Source organism: Cyprinus carpio, chromosome B3, assembly GCF_018340385.1.
Source record: "Cyprinus carpio isolate SPL01 chromosome B3, ASM1834038v1, whole genome shotgun sequence".
NCBI lineage: Eukaryota > Metazoa > Chordata > Actinopteri > Cypriniformes > Cyprinidae > Cyprinus > Cyprinus carpio.
This window is the reverse complement of record NC_056599.1, coordinates 20,472,361-20,493,931: the sequence shown is the minus strand read 5'-3', so window position 1 is coordinate 20,493,931 and position 21,571 is coordinate 20,472,361. Positions and strand designations below refer to the sequence as shown.

General features: G+C 37.5%; 1 protein-coding gene and 1 long non-coding RNA gene across 5 annotated transcripts in view; one reads left to right on the top strand and one right to left on the bottom strand.

Annotated features, from left to right (window-relative positions):
• Positions 1–4,219: 4,219 nt before the first annotated feature.
• On the bottom strand, positions 4,220–5,609 carry LOC109096036. The gene is made up of 2 exons (XR_006154202.1): positions 5,256–5,609; positions 4,220–4,906 (listed from the first exon to the last, which is right to left on the bottom strand). It is a non-coding gene; the product is annotated as an uncharacterized LOC109096036 (long non-coding RNA).
• Positions 5,610–6,402: 793 nt separating this feature from the next.
• The window catches only part of LOC109063030 (epsin-2-like), a 28,427-nt gene continuing 13,258 nt past the window's right edge, over positions 6,403–21,571 (top strand). Inside the window, exons 1-4 of one of the 4 annotated variants that reach the window (XM_042720162.1) lie at positions 7,081–7,331; positions 9,417–9,486; positions 11,191–12,002; positions 18,517–18,629. In XM_042720162.1, coding sequence (XP_042576096.1) covers positions 11,408–12,002; positions 18,517–18,629 — 708 coding nt within the window. In that variant the 5' untranslated portion in view covers positions 7,081–7,331; positions 9,417–9,486; positions 11,191–11,407. Of the gene's footprint in view, positions 6,970–7,053; positions 7,332–9,416; positions 9,487–11,190; positions 12,003–18,516; positions 18,630–21,571 lie in introns of those variants that run through there. The other 3 variants (XM_042720163.1, XM_042720164.1, XM_042720161.1) reach the window with 3 other exon arrangements.

Below are 21,571 nucleotides of genomic sequence, written 5' to 3'. Positions count from 1 at the left end.
ATCTCTATAGGATTCAGGTCAGGACTTTGACTCGGCCACTCCAAAGTCTTCATTTTTTTCTTCTTCAGCCATTCAGAGGTGGACTTGCTGGTGTGTTTTGGATCATTGTCCTGCTGCAGAACCCAAGTTCGCTTCAGCTTGAGTTCACGAACAGATGGCCGGACATTCTCTTTCAGGATTTTTTGGTAAACAGCAGAATTCATGGTTCCATTTATCACAGCAAGTCTTCCAGGTCCTGAAGAAGCAAAACAGCCACAGACCATCACACTACCACCACCATATTTTACTGTTGGTATGATGTTCTTTTTCTGAAGTGTGGTGTTACTTTTACACCAGACGTAATGGGACACACACCTTCCAAAAAGTTCAACTTTTGTCTCGTCAGTCCACAGAGTATTTTCCCAAAAGTCTTGGGGATCATCAAGATGTTTTCTGGCACAACTGAGATGAGCCTTTATGTTCTTTTTGCTCAGCGGTGGTTTTCGTCTTGGAACTCTGCCATGCAGACCATTTTTGCCCAGTCTCTTCCTTATGGTGGAGTCATGAACACTGACCTTAACTCAGGCAAGTGAGGCCTGCAGTTCTTTGGATGTTGTTGTGGGGTCTTTGTGACCTCTTGGATGAGTCGTCACTGTGCTCTTGGGGTAATTTTGGTCAGCCGGCCACTCCTGGGAAGGTTCTCCACTGTTCCATGTTTTTGCCATTTGTGAATAATGGCTCTCACTGTGGTTCGCTGGAGTCCCAAAGCTTTAGAAATAGCTTTATAACGTTATCCAGACTGATAGATCTCAATTACTTTCTTTCTCATTTGTTTCTGAATTTCTTTGGATCTCGCCATGATCTTTTGGTCTACTTCACTTTGTCAGGCAGGTCCTATTTAAGAGATTTCTTGATTGCGAACAGTGTGGCAGTAATCAGGCCTGGGTGTGGCTAGAGAAACTGAACTCAGGTGTGATAGACCACAGTTTTAACGGGGGGTAAACACTTCTTCACACAGGGCCATGTAGTTTTGGATTTTGTTTTCCCTCAATAATAAAAACATTAATTTAAAAACTGCATGTTGTGTTTACTTGTGTTATCTTTGACTAATATTAACATTTGTTTGATGATCTGAAACATTAAAGTGTGACAAACATGCAAAAAAATAAGAAATCAGGAAGGGGGGCCAACAATTTTTTCACACCACTGTATGTGTGTATATATATATATATATATATATATATATATATATATATATATATATATATATATATATATATACTACTATGCAAAAGTTTTAGGCATGTTAGTATTTTCACCCCAAAGAATGGTGTTCGGCCAGTTATTTCTATCTTTTGCTGTAGTGTGTCAGTAGAAAATATCAGTTTACATTTCCAAACATTCATTTTGCCATTAATTTTAATAATAATCCAGTGAGATTTTTGAATGCACAAGTGGTCTGATGTTAATTTAAGGCAGGTTTCTTGAAATGTCTTGAAGACGTTGCTACAGTTCTTCTGGATTTAGTTTGTCTCAGTTTCAACTGTTTCTTCATGTAATCACAAACAGATTTGATGATGGTGAGATCAGATCTCCATGTGGAGCACTGGCTGCTGCCAGACTGCTTGTGCATTCAAAAATCTCACTAGATTATTATTAAAATTAATGACAAAAGGAATGTTTGGAAATGTAAACTGATATTTTCTACTGACACACTACAGCAAAAGATAGAAATAACTGACTTAAAACCCTTTTTTGGGGTGAAAATACAAATGTGCCTAAGACTTTTGCACAGTACTGTATATCCGGAGAAACACATGCAACAATATGAACATTATATGGGGGGCAGAAAAAGGGGCTTCCTGAGCATGAAACAAGGAAACCACAAACAGAGGGGTGTCTCGGTGACAAAGGTTGAAAAGAATAGATGCACTGCAACCATTTCATACCTTGGTATTATTGCTCATATGACCCTGTGGCCTATGATTAATAACCACACCATTTCCATTCTCATTTACAAAGAAGTAATGCACGCTATTCTTCGTCAAAAAAAAAAAAAAAAAAGTTTAGGATAAAATAAAAAGAATAAACCAACATAAAACTTGCATTAAATGTTTTTTTTTCCGTGGAAAATAAAATAAGATATTTACAATATCTTAAATGATGACAGAATTTTCACTTTTGTGTAAATAATCATTTAAGGATGACTAAATAATTTGTAGTCATTGCATCAGAATAAGCCATGTCTTACATTTAGCATATATTATGATCCACATTTAAAGCCTATTATAATACAAATATTAATGTTTCTGTAAATCTGAGAAAATGACTGTAAATCTGAGTTTCATTGCTCAGTATTATTCCGACCTTGTGGATAGTACCATTAGATAATGCAAATTATACTGACTTGACAAAAGAAACAAGAGGAACGGCATAGTATGTCTAGAAGTCATGCAAAGGAAATTATGCATATTGGGAAACACTTCTACATTGCTTAATGGAAACTACTGTTTTGCTTCACTTTAGGGCGTCACATGAAGACTATATGCAGAAATAAATGCATGCATCATGAAAGAGACCACAAAGCTTTTAAGGTCAAAGACAGGATTTGGACACTTTTGGAGGAGAACAACATTATTGTTTACCACATATTGTAATTAATGAGATGATTATACTGAGATGTAATAAACTGGAGTAAAAGTTAGAATTACTGTTCACAGATTTAGAAGTAGTTTCACTTCACCTTCCCCAAAGAGGAGTTATCGCTACACACGTCTATTTCAGTCCCACGAGAAGGAAATTCTTCACCATGCTGCCCCTTACTGGTGAACTCGTGTCAATACTACTAAATCTAGTCTAGCCGACCATAATAAGTCAATGTATGCGTCACATTTCACTGAGAATTCTTCTTTAATGAGTTGAACTGTGTCCAGTGGTTTTATTTCCAAGCACTCAAATAGAAGATTCACATTGTAACACATATATCATGTTCGTGAGTAGTAAAATGGCATCATAGTTACTAAAAAGCATGTTTTTGCTGTTACATCTGGGTCCAAGCAAGTTCATAAACCTTAAGTGTCTTTTGTCTGTATTTGGTAATCGTCTGGTTTGATAGGGAAAACAAATCATATGTGTTTTAAGGCTGCCTATTCAAAGAATAATCTAAATGGTATTAATTTAAACCATTTGATATTAATTATATTTAATAATAATAATAAATATTATTATTATTTACTCTCTCATTCACTCACTCGCTTACTTACTGTTATTTCCTTCACCAAAAGAACAGTTTAAAATATATGACCTACATAAATATTGTAATGTAATAAAATAAAGTAAAATTCCGGTAATCCTAAAATTATGGTATCCTAACCCACTGAGCAAAAGTACGTCCAATCGACGTCTTTTCAACGTCTTTGTCGGACGTTGAAATGACGTTCCCTGAAGAGCCAGAATTAAAGTTTTTATGACGTCTTTTTTTTCGACGTCTTTTGGACGTCTTTGTCGGACGTTGAAATGACGTCCCCTGAAGCGCCAGAATGAAAGTTTTTATGACGTCTTTTTTCGACGTCTTTGGGACGTCCAATATCGACGTCTACAGGACGTCTATAGAAGGTTAAAATTGCGTTCAGATGTGGTCATTTCTGGACGTATTTTCAACGTCTTATAAAGTCTCATTTAGGCGTCATTTATACTGTTTCTGAACAAAATAAACACACTTAGGCTGCATTCAACTAAATATCATGTTTATTTCAATGCAATTTCTTTTTGTACTTGTAAATAAACTTAAAGAAACAGTGTGTTCACACAAAAACCATGAAATAAAAGAAATGTCACTCATTATACAGTGGATAACAATTAACAACAAACAATTTAGTTTAGTTGGGTCCACACATTATGTTCACCTATTGGAGTTTAACTTTTTAAGCTTTTTCATTTTTATTTAAACTCCAATTAGCATAAAATTCTTAAAGATGGTATTCTTTATTCACGCAATAGTCAAGTGTTCATGTGCCCAAATATTATCTGCATGCACAATAATAATAATAAAAAAAGGGTTTTCAATCTGGGGTTCAGGACCAAAGCAAAGGGGTCAACAAAATAATTTATACCATATTTTCCAGACTACTGGTCTTTTTTTTTTTTTAATCTTCTGAGATGTGCTGAATTATTCTAAGCAAAACGTAAACACATAAAAGCGGGCACTTACAGGTTTCTATAAGTATAGTTCTCATGTCTGTGTGACAAGCCTGTCTGTGCACAGTGGTATTGTCTGTAGCACTGTGTTTTCTACATTTCAGAATGAGGTTCACAGAAACTGAGATAGCAAGTGCATTTTAATTAACAAAAGATATACTGCTTGTAAATAATGGCACTAGAATTTTTTTTATTTTATACATAGGCCTAAATATTTTTATTTTTATTCTGTTTTGAATAGTATTCAATTTAAATGATTTGAAGTGAGGGGAAATAAAATCTTTACAGTGTTCATAGTTTTTAAGTTTCTTAACGTTTGTTTTATTTATCAGTATTTAAATTATTTCTGAAATTATTAGTAAAATGTGTCTTATACACGGATGCAACTTATGTGTTTTTTCCTGACCTGGTGCAACTTAGCCCTATATTGTGCTGTATTATTAAACAAATGTATTACAAAAAAATGGGAACTATTTAAAAATAAATAATAATAATAAAATAAAACAATCATATTATGTTCATTATACTCCCACCCACAATAATTTTAAGCCTTAAAATCTGTTGTAATTCTGAGGGTGTCTTTGAAAAATGTTCTCTGCAAGGGATCACTGGCACCAAATTGTTGTAAATGTCCAGTGCTAGTGGTCAGGCATCCATATACAGCAAAGTCTGGTGTGGTAGGAGGAACTGTCCTGGTCGGCACAACATCTATCTGTCTTCATGAACTGCCCTGAAACACAAATTAAATATAAATGATTATTATAAATATAAATATAGCTTCACAATGCTCATTTGACCTCTGTGGTGAACATATGATCAGAAAATACTGCCAGACTGATTTTTAGTCTTTAGGGAATCATTTCAAAGCGTAATTTTAATTTTATTTTTTTATTTAAAGTGCCTAATTTCACAGACTCGCGTGAGCATCCAGGATACACGACAAAGGCTGTTTTAATACAAGAACACTTCACACAAGATAAAGTTTTGAAAATCTTACATTATCGTTAATGTAGTGACAGAATGTATTTGTATTTGCAGTAGTAAAACTAACCACTAGGTGTCAGTAGTGTTACACTCACCAGTAGAGTGTGTAGATTACGAATCAGAAGTTAAACTCTTGTTGCTGTTCCCGTCCTGAAAAGTAGAAAAAATATAAGTTCTAAAATCGTTTCTTTATTTGATCAAGAAAAATTACAGTTACCTGTTTTAGTGACTAATTTTAATAACTTAGTTAAAAAGGATCATCAAAATTTTACCTCAGACTGTAACTTGGACCACCTCAAATTAACCAACAGGGATAACGTTATGTACAATTACAAAAAGAGGAATTTGAAAATATATAATCTTTATAATCCAAATAAATAATTTGAAATATTAAACTGAAGTGAAATGTAACATTAGATTGATAAAACGATGAATAAAAGCACATTCATTCTTACCTTTGGCTCAGCGCAGTTGTCAGTTGACCGTTACTGTTTGAATTTCCAAGTAACCGTTAACGTCAATTACGTTAGCTCCGTCCCGTTGTGAAGGTCGTTCGTTGGTCCGGTATCTCTGTAGGTTTATAAAGTGTCCTCAACGTAGAAATAAATAAATTAAAGGATGGCGGCAGTTATATCTTCAGTCTTTTGTAATAAACAGAATTATTCTTCCAGTCTTCGTGGTTATTTGCGCCATCACGTTACGTTTACGTTTTTTAATTTTTTTTTTTTTTTTGGGCACAACACACGTTTACGTCACTCACGTAACATCACGTTAACGCCCCTCGTGGCCAGCGCACGTTAAAATACACTATTTCATTTAATTTAAATCTATGTGTTAAATATTTATTATTTAATTATTTAATAGAATATAATATTATTTCAATCTAATTATCTATTTAAATATATTCAAATTTAATATATTTTAATGTATTTAACTTTATTTAATTATCTATATTTAATTTATAGATCTAATACAGATATAAACTGCTGTTTCTGTCAATGATCCAGTGAAAAATACCACTCAGATAAATAAATAAATCCATGTAAGATTTTATATGGTCACATTATGGTACTTTAATTAGGCCTATGTTTTTAAAAATTTATATATTACATTATTTTGACACCTAAATGTTTCAGAAGAGTAGGCTACATGTGCTATTTAAATCAGAAATCAAAGGATTGCTTTGTTGTGTTTATATTATAATATATATATATATAAAAAAATAATAATATAAATCGATTTCCTGAACCTGTTCTGCACGTTGAACAGACGTCCAAGAAAATCCTTAGCCGGACGGTCAAATTTTGAACCTCCTATCAACGTCCAAGGGACGTCGTAGATCGACGTCCAGATATGAACCGGATTTGCACGTCGAGTAGACGTCCAGATACGGTCCAGACCGACCGACGCAATTTAGACTTGATCTGCACGTCGTATAGACGTCTCATGTTTGTTGGGAAGACTGTTTAAATTCTATTATTGCTTATTTTTGCTTTTTTATTATTATTATTGCTTTACCTTATTAACCATAACCGTGGTGTTTTGCTGGAAATTAAGCTATTTTACATTTTTACATAACAGAGGGGAATGTTATTGAGTAATATTTTACTTTTATGAGTCGTCCACTCCGTACATCTTCTTCTGAGACAGAGCAATTTTAAACACGACAAAAACGTGAAGTCTATTTCCTAGAAACATTGCCCCTCGGCGTTACAGTCAGATGTCTCCAATACAAACCCACTTGGGGGCCACATTCCGCCGAGTTTATCGGTTTCGGTAATTCAGGAGCACACTTATCTCACGATGACGGTAAGTGTGCACTCATTTCAGCAGAACAGCGCTTAATAGGTGTCTTGGTTGACTTCCATGGCGGTAAAGAGGCTCGCGTTTGTGATATTTGGGAAATAAAGAGTTTTGAGAATGAAGCCCAGAGAGTTTGGTCACACCCTTTGGCTCGTCTCGCCCCTCGGAGGAGGATGAATGTGCAGTCAGAGCGCCATGTTGAACGCTGCGGGTGTCACACACACACACACACACACGAGCCCAGCTCACTAACACATCAACACACACCTCGACCGTGTCTTAGAAAATAAAGTTTATCTCTCTCTCACACGAGTGGTGTGTGCTTATGCCGGGTGTTACCCCCGGTCATCATCGGCACAGGAGCTTTGGTGAGTTACTGGTTCTGTTTTCTAGTCGCTTCTCTCAGTGTGGCGATATCTCCACCGAGCACCACACACATTTCGGCTTGAGCTTCTACCAATTCTGGTTGTTTTTGCTTAAACACTTTATTGAAAGTGAAAGGCTACGATAAAGCTCGATTTCATCTGCGGTCTGAAAGGAACACGAGCGATATTTGATTAAATTAGCAAGTTAGTCGGAGCATAGCCGCAGTTAGCTAGCCTGAACGGCTAACGTTAATATGTAAACTCACTTTATAGCTTTTAAAGAGTCAGTGTCCTAAAAAATAAAACCCCAAACCACCACAGTCTGGATGCGCTGAGTCTTACAACATTTTCAACAGCATTATATTAGTCACATAAATTAGTTCAGTTTTTAAAAAAGTTTTCATAGTTAACGAAACTTTCGTCGTGGTTTCTGTACGTTAGCTTGCCAGTTAGCAATTCAACGGAAACGTCGTTAAGTTACTTTATAGATTTAAAAATACACAAGGACCGTTAAGCGCAGGTTTGTTTTGTTTTTTTTGGTCCCTAGCAGTAACGTTACATTTTATTAGTTTGGTTGTGCTAAAGTTCGCTCGATAACGTTACTTATTTCAATACATTTGTAACCGGCCTTGTTTGGTTAAACTGCTGTTAACAAGCCTCGTTGGGATTATTTGCGTTTGTGTAACGGATATGTATTTGTAAACTTTAGGCATATGAACTGTAAGTGTATTTCGTCCAGCTATAGTATCTTATGTAAATATTTAACCACGACTTTGGTTTATTCAATCCGTTCCTGACATATTCGCCAAACACTTTCTGCTCTGTTTACATTTACGGTATTCTTAGATTAGTTTGTCGAAGGTTTGTCTGTGAGATTACTGTCTAGTCAAAGATCCGTTGCTTAAGTTTTGGTAAAGACGGATTTGTGGTTTGACGAGTTTGTTTTGTCGACACTACAAAGATTGTGGACAGAATGACCAGAGCGGTTTTATCCCCACAACACAGAGATTTCTCACAGTCCCTCCTCTGATCTCTTGCGGGAAACACCCGTGATTGTGGGGAGCCGTTTCTGCGATCAGTTTCTGCACCATATGCATCTTCATCGTTGCTTCCTGTAATTAAACAAACCGAGTCTCTGGAGGACTGCACAGCAAGAGCCGATCATCTGCCTTTATTTAGCCACCAAAGTGGTGTTTTCCGTTTGTCACGTCTTTTCGTGCTGATGTATTGCTAGAATATTGAATACATTGGATGCTGAGAGATTTCTATAGCATTATGCATAGGGAGCAGTTGACTCGAAGTGCCAGAACTGGCTGGTTTACCTGTGAGGAGAAGCCCGTTCTCACAAGCGCTGGCTTATGTAACATCCACCTTTTTCAGTTCGCCCTGCAGGCCTGACTTCTATGGAGTAATTCAAGATATGTGTGCATTTCCCCCCTAATTCTCCCTCTTAATTCTTGTAGTGTTTTAGCATGCAGAATCTTAACACCTGCTTTTTCTTTGCGGCTGGATTCGCTCTGCCACCTCACACCCTTCCTCGGTGCTTCCACGATGCATCCTTAAAGACATGAGACATGCTGGCACTTGCCATGCTCATCTTTTGTTTGGATTGAGTCTTATCAGGGTTACCTGTCCTTCACAGCTGTGCAGAACTTGCTCTTGGTGTTTCTTATGCAGGATTAGTATTCATTGCATGGGTGTCATGCGGCCGGTCATGGATCAGCATGGCCTGCGCATGTCAGATGTTAGGAGGAATAGGTCAGAGCAGTTGCTGTGTGCAGCAAGGTCACCGTGATTCTTGCCTGTTTGCTGACAGTATTGTATGGCCTATGTTGTGTGGGCTGATTTTCGTTTTAGTGCCTGTGTGCAATTTGCATTAGGGTTGTTTTTTGTTCGCTTTCTCTTCTGGGAAAATGGGCCAAAAATATTGAAGACCTTTTCTGTGCTGCTCATATTGTTTTCCAATCAGATGTGGTCTAGAATGAGAATTCCCCTCCCCCTGTAGTGGAGTAGCCAAATAGTGAATGAATACTCAATGATGTGACATTAAAATAAAGTATGTTGTAACCAAACCACCTGTTTTAACAGGAAATGTATCAACACAGGAAAGAAAAACGTGTCAGTCAAACCATTTAATGATGCCTTCGGTTTTTATACGGTAATACATTTTCACTATATTATAGAATTTGCATTTATTTATTTTTTGCTAGTGATATTCAGCAGTTCTCCAAATAAGTAATTTTAATTTTGAGGGCACTGAATTTATGCATTCTAAAGGGTTTCATATAGAACACATTTATTTAACGTTTTCATTGTTTTCTCATGTTAGAACCTTGCACATGAAACATTAAAAAAAGGGACATTCAAATAAGTTTAGTTTTTTAAAAACCCATTGCAAGACCTTACACTATTTCCAATCCACTTTCCACGCATTTTGTTTTACAATATGAATATGCATTGTGTGTATTGCTGCTACTTATTCTAACTAAAATTACTATTTGTTTTTTTTAACCTTAGTTTTAGCAAAGGTAAAATTAGCTGGCATACAAAAACTGCTCCATTCTCTTTGCTGTTAAGTAGGAAAATATTGTTAACCAAATACTGAAGGAGATTTCGAGGAGGTATTCAACAGTTCTCAGAATAAGGAACTTCTGTAGTGATCTGGTGTTGATAAAACACTGCCAATTCCCCAAAATAAATTTATAGCAGCATTTTATAGAAGCAGATCGGGTTCTTTGGGATGCTTCTTTTTTTAAGCTTTTACGTCTTTTAAAGTGTCCTAGTATTACTTCAGCTGATTTCCTGGACAGGTTTCATGTCTTCTCGAAGCAGAAAACAGAGAGCCAGTGCTGCTCACAGGACTTGCTATGCTCAGTCTCTGGCCCTGCTTCAAGACCGATCACTGAGACTCCTTGATATTGGCAGGACATTGCCAGACCTGTTCTTTTAGTATTGAGGAGGCCATCCTTACACAGACCCGGGCCTGTGTGCTGGCTTCCTGGGCCCCCGTCACAGTGAGAGCCACTGGAGCTTTGTTCCGGTAGTGATACAGTTGCCCCTCTCTTCCTCTGATGTGCTGGGCCTGAACTGGTCATTAAAGCAGCAGATGTTTCATTAAGCCACGGCTGTATTCATGTGTATGCGGGCTTGGGGGAGCGGCAGTGGGGGTTGCTCGTAAGGCAGCGCTCTATTGGCTCCTCCGCGGGAGAGCAGGAGTCACATTTCAGTAGCTTTTAATGAATTTATGGGATGGGTTGAGATGGTTTCTTGGCGATTAAAGCGTCATGGTGTGCTCAGGACAGGAAACATATTTAGTATGACTTCGATGCTTCATTTGTCCTGAGTTCAAGCATAGACTGATTTTACATGCCATGCTGTAATGGAGAGAATGGTATGGTGCAATTACTTTTGGAAAATAATGGGCAACATCTTCCCACATGAGTGTTGTGTTACCGTAAAAGATGAGTAATAGGAAGCACTTCACACACTAAGCCGCCCTTCTGTGTCTACACAGTTATGTTTTACTCCACGTGTACCTGGGTGGTATGATCCGTTGAAAAGTGAACAGCTGTGATCCATTTATCTATAACTGAATTGTGGTATTAACTGAAGGAGCTGCATGTGTAGTTTGGTAATGGACCATTAAACTTCTGTATGCACAATGTGCAATTCACCATGTTTATCAGCGTGATCACTTTCTTTTTGTGTAATGTTTGTGGAAAGAAAAACGAACAGGATAATTGCTTTTACTGTTTTTATGTGCACTAGATTTTCTGCAGTCTAATTGTGCTTAGCATCTATTACTAGCTTCTGGTTTGAACCTTTTCCGTTTCTGTCTGACATTTTTGGTTTTGTGTTTCAGGTAATGGAGGAATTCATCGAGCTGGCTTCCTTCACTCTGTGGAAATGGTTTTAACAGGCACAGAGTAACACAGAGAAACTGTTCAAACGGAGAACTTGTGTTCGATCTATTACACAACAGACTACTACTTCTTTTCTTCTTTTCTTTTTTTTTTTTTTTTAAGCAAAACTGAGTTTTTTCTTTTCAATTCTTAAGGAATTTAACACTACACGCCACCATGCCAAGCTCAACTATTCGGAGACAGATGAAAAATGTGGTAAATAACTATACAGAGCCGGAGAAGAAGGTCAGGGAAGCGACTTCCAATGACCCATGGGGCCCCTCCAGTTCTCTGATGTCAGAGATCGCTGATCTCACTTACAATGTGGTGGCCTTTTCGGAGATAATGAGCATGATTTGGAAGAGGCTTAATGACCACGGAAAGAACTGGCGGCATGTGTACAAGGCCCTGACGCTGCTGGACTACCTGATCAAAACGGGTTCCGAGCGAGTGGCCCTGCAGTGCAAAGAGAACATCTTCGCCATACAGACGCTCAAAGATTTCCAGTTTATTGATCGGGACGGCAAAGACCAGGGCATCAACGTCAGAGAGAAGTCGAAGCAGCTGGTCGTGCTACTGAAGGATGACGACCGTCTGAAGGGTGAACGCTCTCAGGCACTGAAGACTAAGGAGCGCATGGCGCAGGTGGCCACCAGTGTGGGCAGCAACAATCAGATCAGCTTCGGCCGTGGCTCCAGCCAGCCCAACCTCTCCACCAGCTACTCAGAGGAGTATGGCAAGTCTGAGGGCTCACCTGCATCATATCATGGATGTAAGTTTCTTTAGCTTGTTAACTTGCAAGCCAAATTAGATTAGCTGAAATATGTGACCGCGGACCACAGCCTTAAGTAGCATGGGTATATTTGTAGCTATAGCCAAAAATACATTGTATGGGTCAAAATTCATTAGAATATTAAGTAAAGATCATGTTCCATGAAGATATTGTGTAAATTTCCTACCATAAATATATCAAAACTTTAGACAACTTTAAAAGTGATTTTCTCAATATTTCTCAGATTCTAGGTTTTCAAATAGTTGTATCTCAGCCAAAGTTTATTTATTTGGCTTGCAGATGTTGTATAAATCTCAGTTTCAAAAAATTGACCCTTATGACTGTTTTTTTTTTTTTTTTTTTTTTTTTTTTTTTTTGGTACGGGTCACATATTTAATAAACAAACATGCAAGAGGACAGTGTCATCTTGTTGTCCCTGTAGGACCCCAAAATTATGCCATCGGCTGATGGGTACTTTTGGTGCGATGAAGTCATGTTGGAAAGATCATATTTACGTGTTGAACACAGTCATAATTACGTGTGGAAAACTCATAACTTTCTTTAAACCCCCGGTTTCCAAGTTGGGGGTGTACCTGGTATTGTACAAACATGACATGTAACTATTCAATTTACAATGCATTTCATAAATTCAATGCAAATATAAAGAAACAAAAACGCACCTAATGCACTTTCATTATTCATCATTTTATAGAAGAGTTGATCATTTTTACTGAATTTTTGCACTCTGACCATAGTGACTTGAATGGACCTGACGTTGTGACTTTCCCTAGAGGACTTGAGCACACCATGTATCTAGTGCCAGATTAGGAGTATTACAGAATCTAAAGCCTGGAATACACTACATGGTTTTTGCACCAATTTTCTGCAGATTTACAGATTGTTTAGTTTCAGGCTTTGATTCCATCCAGTCGAAGGATATCAAACATGCTTGATATTTTCAGCCGATTTTAGAACACACATTGTTTTCATTTGTCATGCGTCTCCTAGCAACAAGGCACACGTTTCTGCGTGAGCTTGTTGTGATCAGAATGACTTCAAAGTCTGCTAGTGTGTGATCGTTTAGTGTATGATGGCCAGTTTTCCTCTGTCACTATTTACAAAGTTGGTAAGGGTATGATGCCTAGTGTTTTAAAAATCTGTTCAGATTTTAAAAGTTGTGTAGTGTATTTCCAGCCTTAAGATGTTTGTTCATCTTCGGAACACAAATTAAGATATTTTTGATGAAATCCGAGACCTTTCTGACCCTGCATAGACAGAAAAGCAACTACCATGTTCAAGGCCCCGAAAGATATTAAGGACATCGTTAAAATAGTCCATGTGACATCAGTGGTTCAACCGTAATGTTATGAAGCTATGAGAATACTTTTTGTGTGCAACAATTATTTAACAATTTCCTCCCTTCCGTGTCAGTCTTCGATGCACATTCATGACAGTACCATGACTCGTATGTGCGTTCCTCTGCTTGCGAACAAGGTGCAGCACATTTGGGTTATACATCAGAATTAGGGCTGCACGATGTTGGAAAAAACTCACATTGCGATATTTAGTTTTTCTGCGATATATATTGCAATATGAAAAAAAAAATCACCAGATGACTTGAATAGCTCTATTTGGAAAAAAATAATAATCAATGATTGGGGTGATTTTGTAGGAGAGTAAATAAATATAGAAAATAAACAAATTACAAGCATAGATAAATACAATGGAACAAAGATACAAACAAAATGAACAGTGCTTTACATTTTTCAGGTAAGTCTAATAGTATTCAGGTACAGAACTTGAATAATCAAATGTAAAATAACACTGTAAAGTTTTAACTATATAAATTAAACCTAATAAATCTGTTAAAGTTACAAAATTTTCTCACATTCATTTTCTTTCTCAATTGTTTACCTTCACCTAAGCCACAAGTAACTGTTTACAAGGATACTTGCAGAGACATGCATTTTGACATTATTTTGCGTGTATGTGTCATTAATAGAAGCGGAAGTGAACAGAATTCAGAGTTGACATGCATCTGCATGGCTCTCACTGTGCCTGCGCCCCAATGTGCACACTATCCATGTAAAATTCCATGTGATATTAGTCATTTTCAATACTATTTGGGGCAGATAGGGTGAATAGTCTGCACATTGGGATGCAGGGTTTGTCTACACTGGTTACGAGCGGCGTGGAGCGCCGCGAGAAAATAGCCTGCTATGAACACATTATAATCAGTGATGCTGTCTACACTGGATGCGGTGCGACACGACAAATCCCCGACAGTAAACTGATGCCGCGTTCAATTTATGACGTACTGACACAAATTATTTTAACGGTCGCTTTGTCGTGTCCAGTGTAGACAGATTTTAGCTACGGTCAATATACTGAACATCGTACATCCTGCGATGTGACTATCGCGGATGCACACATCGCGATATCGATGCTGAAACGATATATTGTGCAGCCCTAATCAGAATGCCGGCTCCTGCACATCACATGATGACAGAATTTTCATTTTAGGGTGAACTATACCTTTAAGACTAGTTTAAGGGTCAGAAATTTGTTTTGTGTGGTAGGTTAGCAGGTACATTCGCTGTAGCCATTGGGCTGAAGCGTTTTTAAATGTTACAGGCTACATTATTCTTGAGGACCCTATTAAGCCCTTTACCGACAATAAAAGGTTGGTAGCCTGCTGATCTTTTCATATTATCTCTGAAATGTTGCTGTTAATGCCAACAACTAAATCTGGGCTGGTGTGGTTGTAAAAGAGTCAACTTTGTCGTATTCATTTTGAGAAACTCAGCACACCTGGAGCTCAGACTGCATGGTGCAAATTCTTTACGCTGCAGACCAGGAAACTGATTGTCTTCTGTTACCCTGCAGGAGACACATCCTCTCTTGTGCCTCCCTGCAGCACTCAGTGGCTGTACGTCTGCCCTGGACAGCTGCGTGCCGTTCACTTCCCACCCCTTTCCCTCAGCTCGTTACAGGAAGACAGAATTCCTGAACTCCCAGAGGTCTTTTGCTCTGCCCTGTGATTCACGGAGGAAGCTGCATATGTCTCTCTCCTTTTTTGCTACTACCCCCTGCCTCTTTTATACAGTATTTTAAAAAAAGTATTTGATAATATGCTTGAAAGAAGTCAGTCAACTTCTTTTAATCACAATTAAAAATCTAACCATTGAAAGTACACTTTTTTTTTTTTTTTTGAGACCTTTTCCTAGTGTCTTTGTCATCAAATGCATTAACATGTTGGATTAAGGAGAAGATGGAAAAAGTGTAGGGCGAGCTTCATTGCATGAAAGAGGGTGTAAACAGCTGAGTCATTAACAAAAAGGAAAAACAGTTGAATTGTTAACAGGAGTGATTTGCATTCCTCTGCTAGTTTCCGGGTATTGTTTCTCCAGAAAGTGTAAATGGGCTCTCAGTCACATGTAATTCACACTTCATCAGACTGAAGAAAATTAGGATATGTGTGCTAAATGTTAAGATGTGGTTTTGTTGGTTTGCAAAATTAATTCAGTGTTGTATTATAGAAGCTTTTGATTTATAATGATTTTCTGGCATATAGTTTTCCTGATCTAGAACCACAGATCATTCTGTGGTTTGTCTTTCACTGATCATGTAAGTTAAAGCAATAGTTCAACCAAGAATGAAAATGATCATTATTTACATACACTGATGTAGTTCCAAACCTATAAGACTTTCTTTTGTCCTCTGAGCACAAATTAAGACAATATTATCTATCATTTTTGTTAATCCATTTTGAATGTCTATGTAATCACTATTTTCAAGCTTAAAGCACTAAAATGATGTTGTAAAAGTAATCCATATGAATCGAGCAGTTTAAACCAAGTCTTCTGAAGAGACTTTATATGAGCAGATTAAATCTATGCTTTTATTTGTGTATAAACATCAACACATATAAATAGATCTTGTCAAATAAACATTAGCTTAAACATAAAGGCTGTCCAGCCAAATCATAAAAATATATGCTAAAAAAATAGGCCCTTATCTATGTCATTGCATGCATTTGTTTTTATTCCACAAAAAAATAAAAAAAATACCCGCAACAGGGGTCATTATATTTACTCTTTTTTCTTTTTTTTTTTTTTAATTGGAGCACAATATACACTTTTGCCACCAATTATTGTGTCTTTTGGAGTGATTCGCAAAATCCTTTGCAGTTTTACATAGCAATCTTTTAGGTGTTCTTGAAATAACTCGCATGCTGTGTATTACTTCTGTAGTCGTGTGAATTGAAGTGTGACTGTACTGCTTATAAAACAGCTGACGGAAAACCTCAAACCTTTTTCGTTTCTAAATTAGAAACCTCTTCATATGAAGTCATCATCAGATGTCAAAACAAGCATTTTTCCCCTTGTGCATACTTTTTGTCATTTTTAGCTTTTGCTTACACTGAAAACATCCACATTATCAGTTTTGTGCACATAAAAAGCTCATTGTGTTGGTAAACTGTGTAAGACATTCACAGGTGCACATATCCAAGACAAAGTATTTAAAGCTGCATAACTTTGAAATGTCAAGCTGTTTACCATTTTTCTTAGATCCTAAGTTTTGTTTTCAGAGCAGTGAATGACACCCTCTTGGCCAAAGGACAGCAAATTAAACCAATACCTCGGGAAAGATCTTGACATTGTTTAAAATAGATTCTGGATGCCTTTATGTCAACCAATATAATGCAGCCAAACTCTGCTCATGCCTCCAAACTGCAAAAACATTGGTGCTTTTTTTCCTTTTAAATACTACTATTTTTTTTTTTCTTTTTTTTTTGGCTTAAACCATGATTAAAATGTTAAATGAAATTGACACATGTGTGTGCAACAATGTGACACCAGTTATTTTCTTTGAAAATAATTTTGGCCACTTTTTGAAACTCATTTCAAATTGTGCATCAATTCTAAGAAGGAGAGGCCGGGTGAAAAAAACACATTCCAATATTTTGAATTTGGACTGCGATACCTAGTTTAACCACTCGTTGTCAATTCTACATACAGCATCTTTAAACAACCAGCGTTGTTTCAGACAGTAACGAAAATAACCTTATGCTAGTATGGCAATAAAAACAAAATAAAACAAAACAAATCAAACGACAGAGGTTGCAGTTTGCTTGTGTGTAGCCTCAGTGTCAGCATATTTGATGAACAGTACCAGATTTATTAATTAAATAGTCTTGGTCTCAGCCCCACAATGATGGATAAGAAGTCCATTGGTTGTGCCGGCTGAGACTATTTATTGAGACATATCCGTTCACTGACTGTCTGCTTGCATACAAATGTGGAAGGCACTTTTTCATCTGGCTGACTCTAATCAGATTGGTGGCTTTGCTTGTCAGTCAGTCTCTTACTGTCTGTATTTGTGGTTATAGGCCAAAATAAGCTTAAAAAAAAGTAGACTACTCTTTATGCCAATAATAAAAAATCTCTCAGTGACTGTGAATAAAAAAAAATCAACCTTGCTATTTAAATTGTGATTCTGAGAAATTGGCTTTGAACCATGCAGTTGGCATATGAGTCATATTTCCATTTAAGCCCAGTAAGGGTGGCATGGTGTGGATTAGAAGCACTTGTGATATCTGTGATCTCACTGAAGCTCTGCGCCCACACTACCTCATTTCCCCTCTTCACCTCTACTGCTTTTCCCACAGACTCAAGCCCTTTGGTCGTAATTTCTAGTCCCTCAGGGCTTAGAAACCGGGAAGCTTGTGTTTCAAAAGGCACTGAGATTCTCCAGGTCCAGTGTTTCTGATCGTTACTGAAGCGATACATCAAGACTAGGCCTAATGGCTGTCAGAGATTTTATGGATTACAGACAAGCAGTTTATTGATTGATGCTGCTTACAACAAAAATGCCTAGATTAATGATGGTGACTTAAAACATCAGAGTCTTAACACAGACTTGCAGCTCTTTTTGTCACGTGTGTCATGTGCTTATAGTTTGAGCAACTGTGTTTTGTTTTTGTTTTTTGAGCGTAGTGTTAATTCTGGCCTTGTGACCTGTACTTTCTAAGGTGTTTTAGCTCTCAATGGCCTGCGACTGATCAGTGTGCTCTGAAATGGCTAGAGATACTTGTGTTTTCTAAACACATGGCTTGGCCTAATCCAATCAGTATTTAAGTACTCTTGTCCGCTGGTTTAGCAACAAGCTTATAATCATTGGGCTGTTGTGATTTACCCAGTTTGGCTGCTTCATTCTGGCCTGGCACGTGCTACACTCTCATGGATGTTCAATCAGTATTCACCTTTGCCTCTTTAAACAACAGCTTAGTCATTGGGTGATAGATGTGAAATGACTGATAAGAGCTGTAGCAAGAACTTTTTGCATTGTTCTTGTGTCGTGGTGACACTGATAAAATCTGCTCAATAGTAATTTTAATGTATGCTTGTTGGCTCACCCGTGCCCTGCCTTAAGATAACCCAGCTGGGTGTGGTAGCAGTGCAGCGCTTGAATGATAATGTCATCATCATATGTGTGTTTTGTTTGTTTTTAGCCACATCTCCCAATGCATCTTCAGAGTTGGAGCAAGCCAGACCTCAGACGAGTGGAGAAGAGGAGCTACAGTTGCAACTGGCTCTTGCCATGAGCCGAGAGGCTGCCGAGCAGGTACATCATGTCACTGAATGCCATCCTAAAACTGCTGCCTGATGTGACACATCTATAGCTACTTATATGATTTATTACTGTGATGCTTAATGTACGTTTATGAGAAGGATTTTGGATCAGTGAGTTCTAATGCTGGGTAGGGCTACCTAGAAGCCCAGATGTGTTAAAGGATCAGCACACTCCAGAAATAAAATGTCCTGATAATTTACTCACCCCCATGTCATCCAAGATGTTCATGTTTTTATTTCCTCAGTCGAAATGAAATTAAGGTTTTTGATGAAAACATTCCAGGATTTTTCTCCATATAGTGGACTTCAACAGGGACCAACAGGTTGAAGGTCCAAATTGCGGTTTAAATTCAGCTTCAAAGGGCTCTACGCAGTCCCAGCCAAGGAATAAGGATCTTATCTAGCGAAACAATTGGTCATTTTCTAAAAAAAAAAAAAAAATATGCACTTTAACCACAAATGCTCCTGTTGCACTAGCTCAGCGATGTGCATTCACGACTTCACACGTTACGTAATCATGTTGGAAAGGCCAACATGGTAATTCACAGATTACCTCAGACGCCATACACAGCGTTTGCTTTAGATTGGCAGGTTTGAGCGCCGGGGAATACAGTTTATGCATTCAGCTAATTTATTTTTTGTAGGTGATTGAGCTTGTTGGGAAACCAAGTACTACATTGTCGATCTGAAGCCATCTCCATTCATGTCACCGATCCGCGTTCGTACAAATGTCTTCAAGATCCCATGATCGCAAACGCCTGTCTGGTCAGGTTTGGTGAGACTTTCTTCAAACTGGCCAATTACAAACAAGACAGCGATAAATGGTAGATGTTAACAAGAAATGTGGAAACGATTCCTATTTCAAAGAGAGTGTGTGCAGACGAGGAGTTAATGCACCACTTGCTTGGTGGCGGAACAGTGAACCGTGTCTACACCGGACACGACACCACCGTGTCGCAACAGGTTGAGTGTGTCTAGTGTCTACGCAGGACATTTGAACTCTGTGTCCGTACATCAGGAATAGAATGAGGCACTTTACTGTCAGGTAGTGTTGTCAAAAGACCCGGTACTTCGGTACCAAGTCGGTACTAAAAAAACTAAAATGTTACGGTACCAGTTTTTAAGTACCGCTAGTACCGAGCTTTTTTTTTACAAAAGCTTTACAGTTTTGAATGATGTTTTGCTTCTATCTGTATAACAAATCAGCCTTGGTATGACCATAAATTATGGAGTAACAGTTGGGAAAACTGTTATTCAGTGAGCGTTGGTGCCTCACACACACATACAAATTTTTTTTGCTAATTTGACATTGCAGCCTGTTCATTATCAAAATAAAATACAGGTAAAGAAACATAAAAAGTTACACTGCTCAATTTAAGTCTGTGTACAGTCTGTGCCATTTAGTGTGACCAGTGCCTCACTGCTGATATAGCTTATATGTGAAGGGTGATGTTTTACGTCGATAATGCGAGTGAAGAGCAAAGCCTACAGTTTACATAATAATTAACAGGTTAGCATCCAAATACTTCGCAAATATGGAAACTTATGGATTCGTGCAAAATGAAAGAGGTAGGCTTCAGTTTCGTTTTTACATTTGTTTGGCTTGACGCTTAAATTAAATTTAAGTACAACTTTAGAGGAGTTGTTGTGAAGAGAAGGGAACTAAAATAACCTAATTGTGTTTGTAATTTTGCTTTTATTTACCATTATTTTAGCCTACATTATTTCTGAATGTAGTAATAAAATGCAACATACAGCCTACTTATTTAGGCTGTTTTTTCCCATCTCAAAATTAACACTTACAGGACTTTTTTTTTATCCATGCTGAAACATTTTTAAATATCTAGAAAAAAAATCTTTAATGTTTTTATTGCGTTGACAGTTATTTTATTTTTTTTAATTTTAATACATTTGGCCTTTGGTTAATCTTGAAAAGATGATGCATTGGCTATGACTTAGAGAGATCATTCATCTTTCTTTTTGAGTAAATTAAACACTGTACTTTATTATTATTATTATTATTATTATTATTATTGGAAAAGAAAAAGGTTAAAAAATAATGTTATTTACCGATATGTTTTCTACTCAAACCGGTTTCACAGAGGAATGCAGGAACAGGAACGTTCAAATAGCGAACGGAAATCGGCCAATAGTTGTTTAAAATCGGTATCAGCCAAAAAAAATCCTATCGGTGCATCCCTGTTATTTATAGTTACAGCTTTGAACAGCTGATTCAGGAATGAACACATTTGTATGTGAACTCAGATGCAGGTTTACCTTACAGTGCCTCTCAGGAATTTTTTACACATACTAACCGGGTCACTGTATAATTAGTCAATGGTGATACGGTTACTCTATTTCTAGGAAAATTCTAATTGCAAGCTAAGGGCTATTTGCATCACATGAAAGCCACTTTCACTGTACTTATATTTCAAGTTGGCATGGTATCAAGAAATAGGAAATATGACCTTCTGCTGGCTTGTTTTCTTCCCAATTACATGTTACATAGATATATACCTAGTTGTCCTTTTCTTGCAACATGGGGCCAGACCAGCAACAGGATATTGTTTGGGAAGCTTACAAATTAGTGTGGAAGTCATACAACCACACAACAGTCTCAGTGGGATTTAAAACCTCATCTTACATGTCTAATAAAAGTGATGAAGTGGGGCAGCTGATACAGTAGGAAATATAATGTTCCTGAAGTCTCCGAATATGCTTGGGGCTCGCTGCTCTAAAAGTAATGTGAAGGAACTGTGTGTGCGTTTGGACATCTGGGATGAATTTACAAATGAAAAAAGCAGGCATGTTAGTGGTGTTGAGGAGGGGCTTGTCTGAAAGGGAGGTGCACAGTAGGGACTTGCTACATTTCTGTGTATCGCTATTGGCCCTCTTAGACCTGCCTCTTACTGTATAGCTGTCAGGTGTCTATCA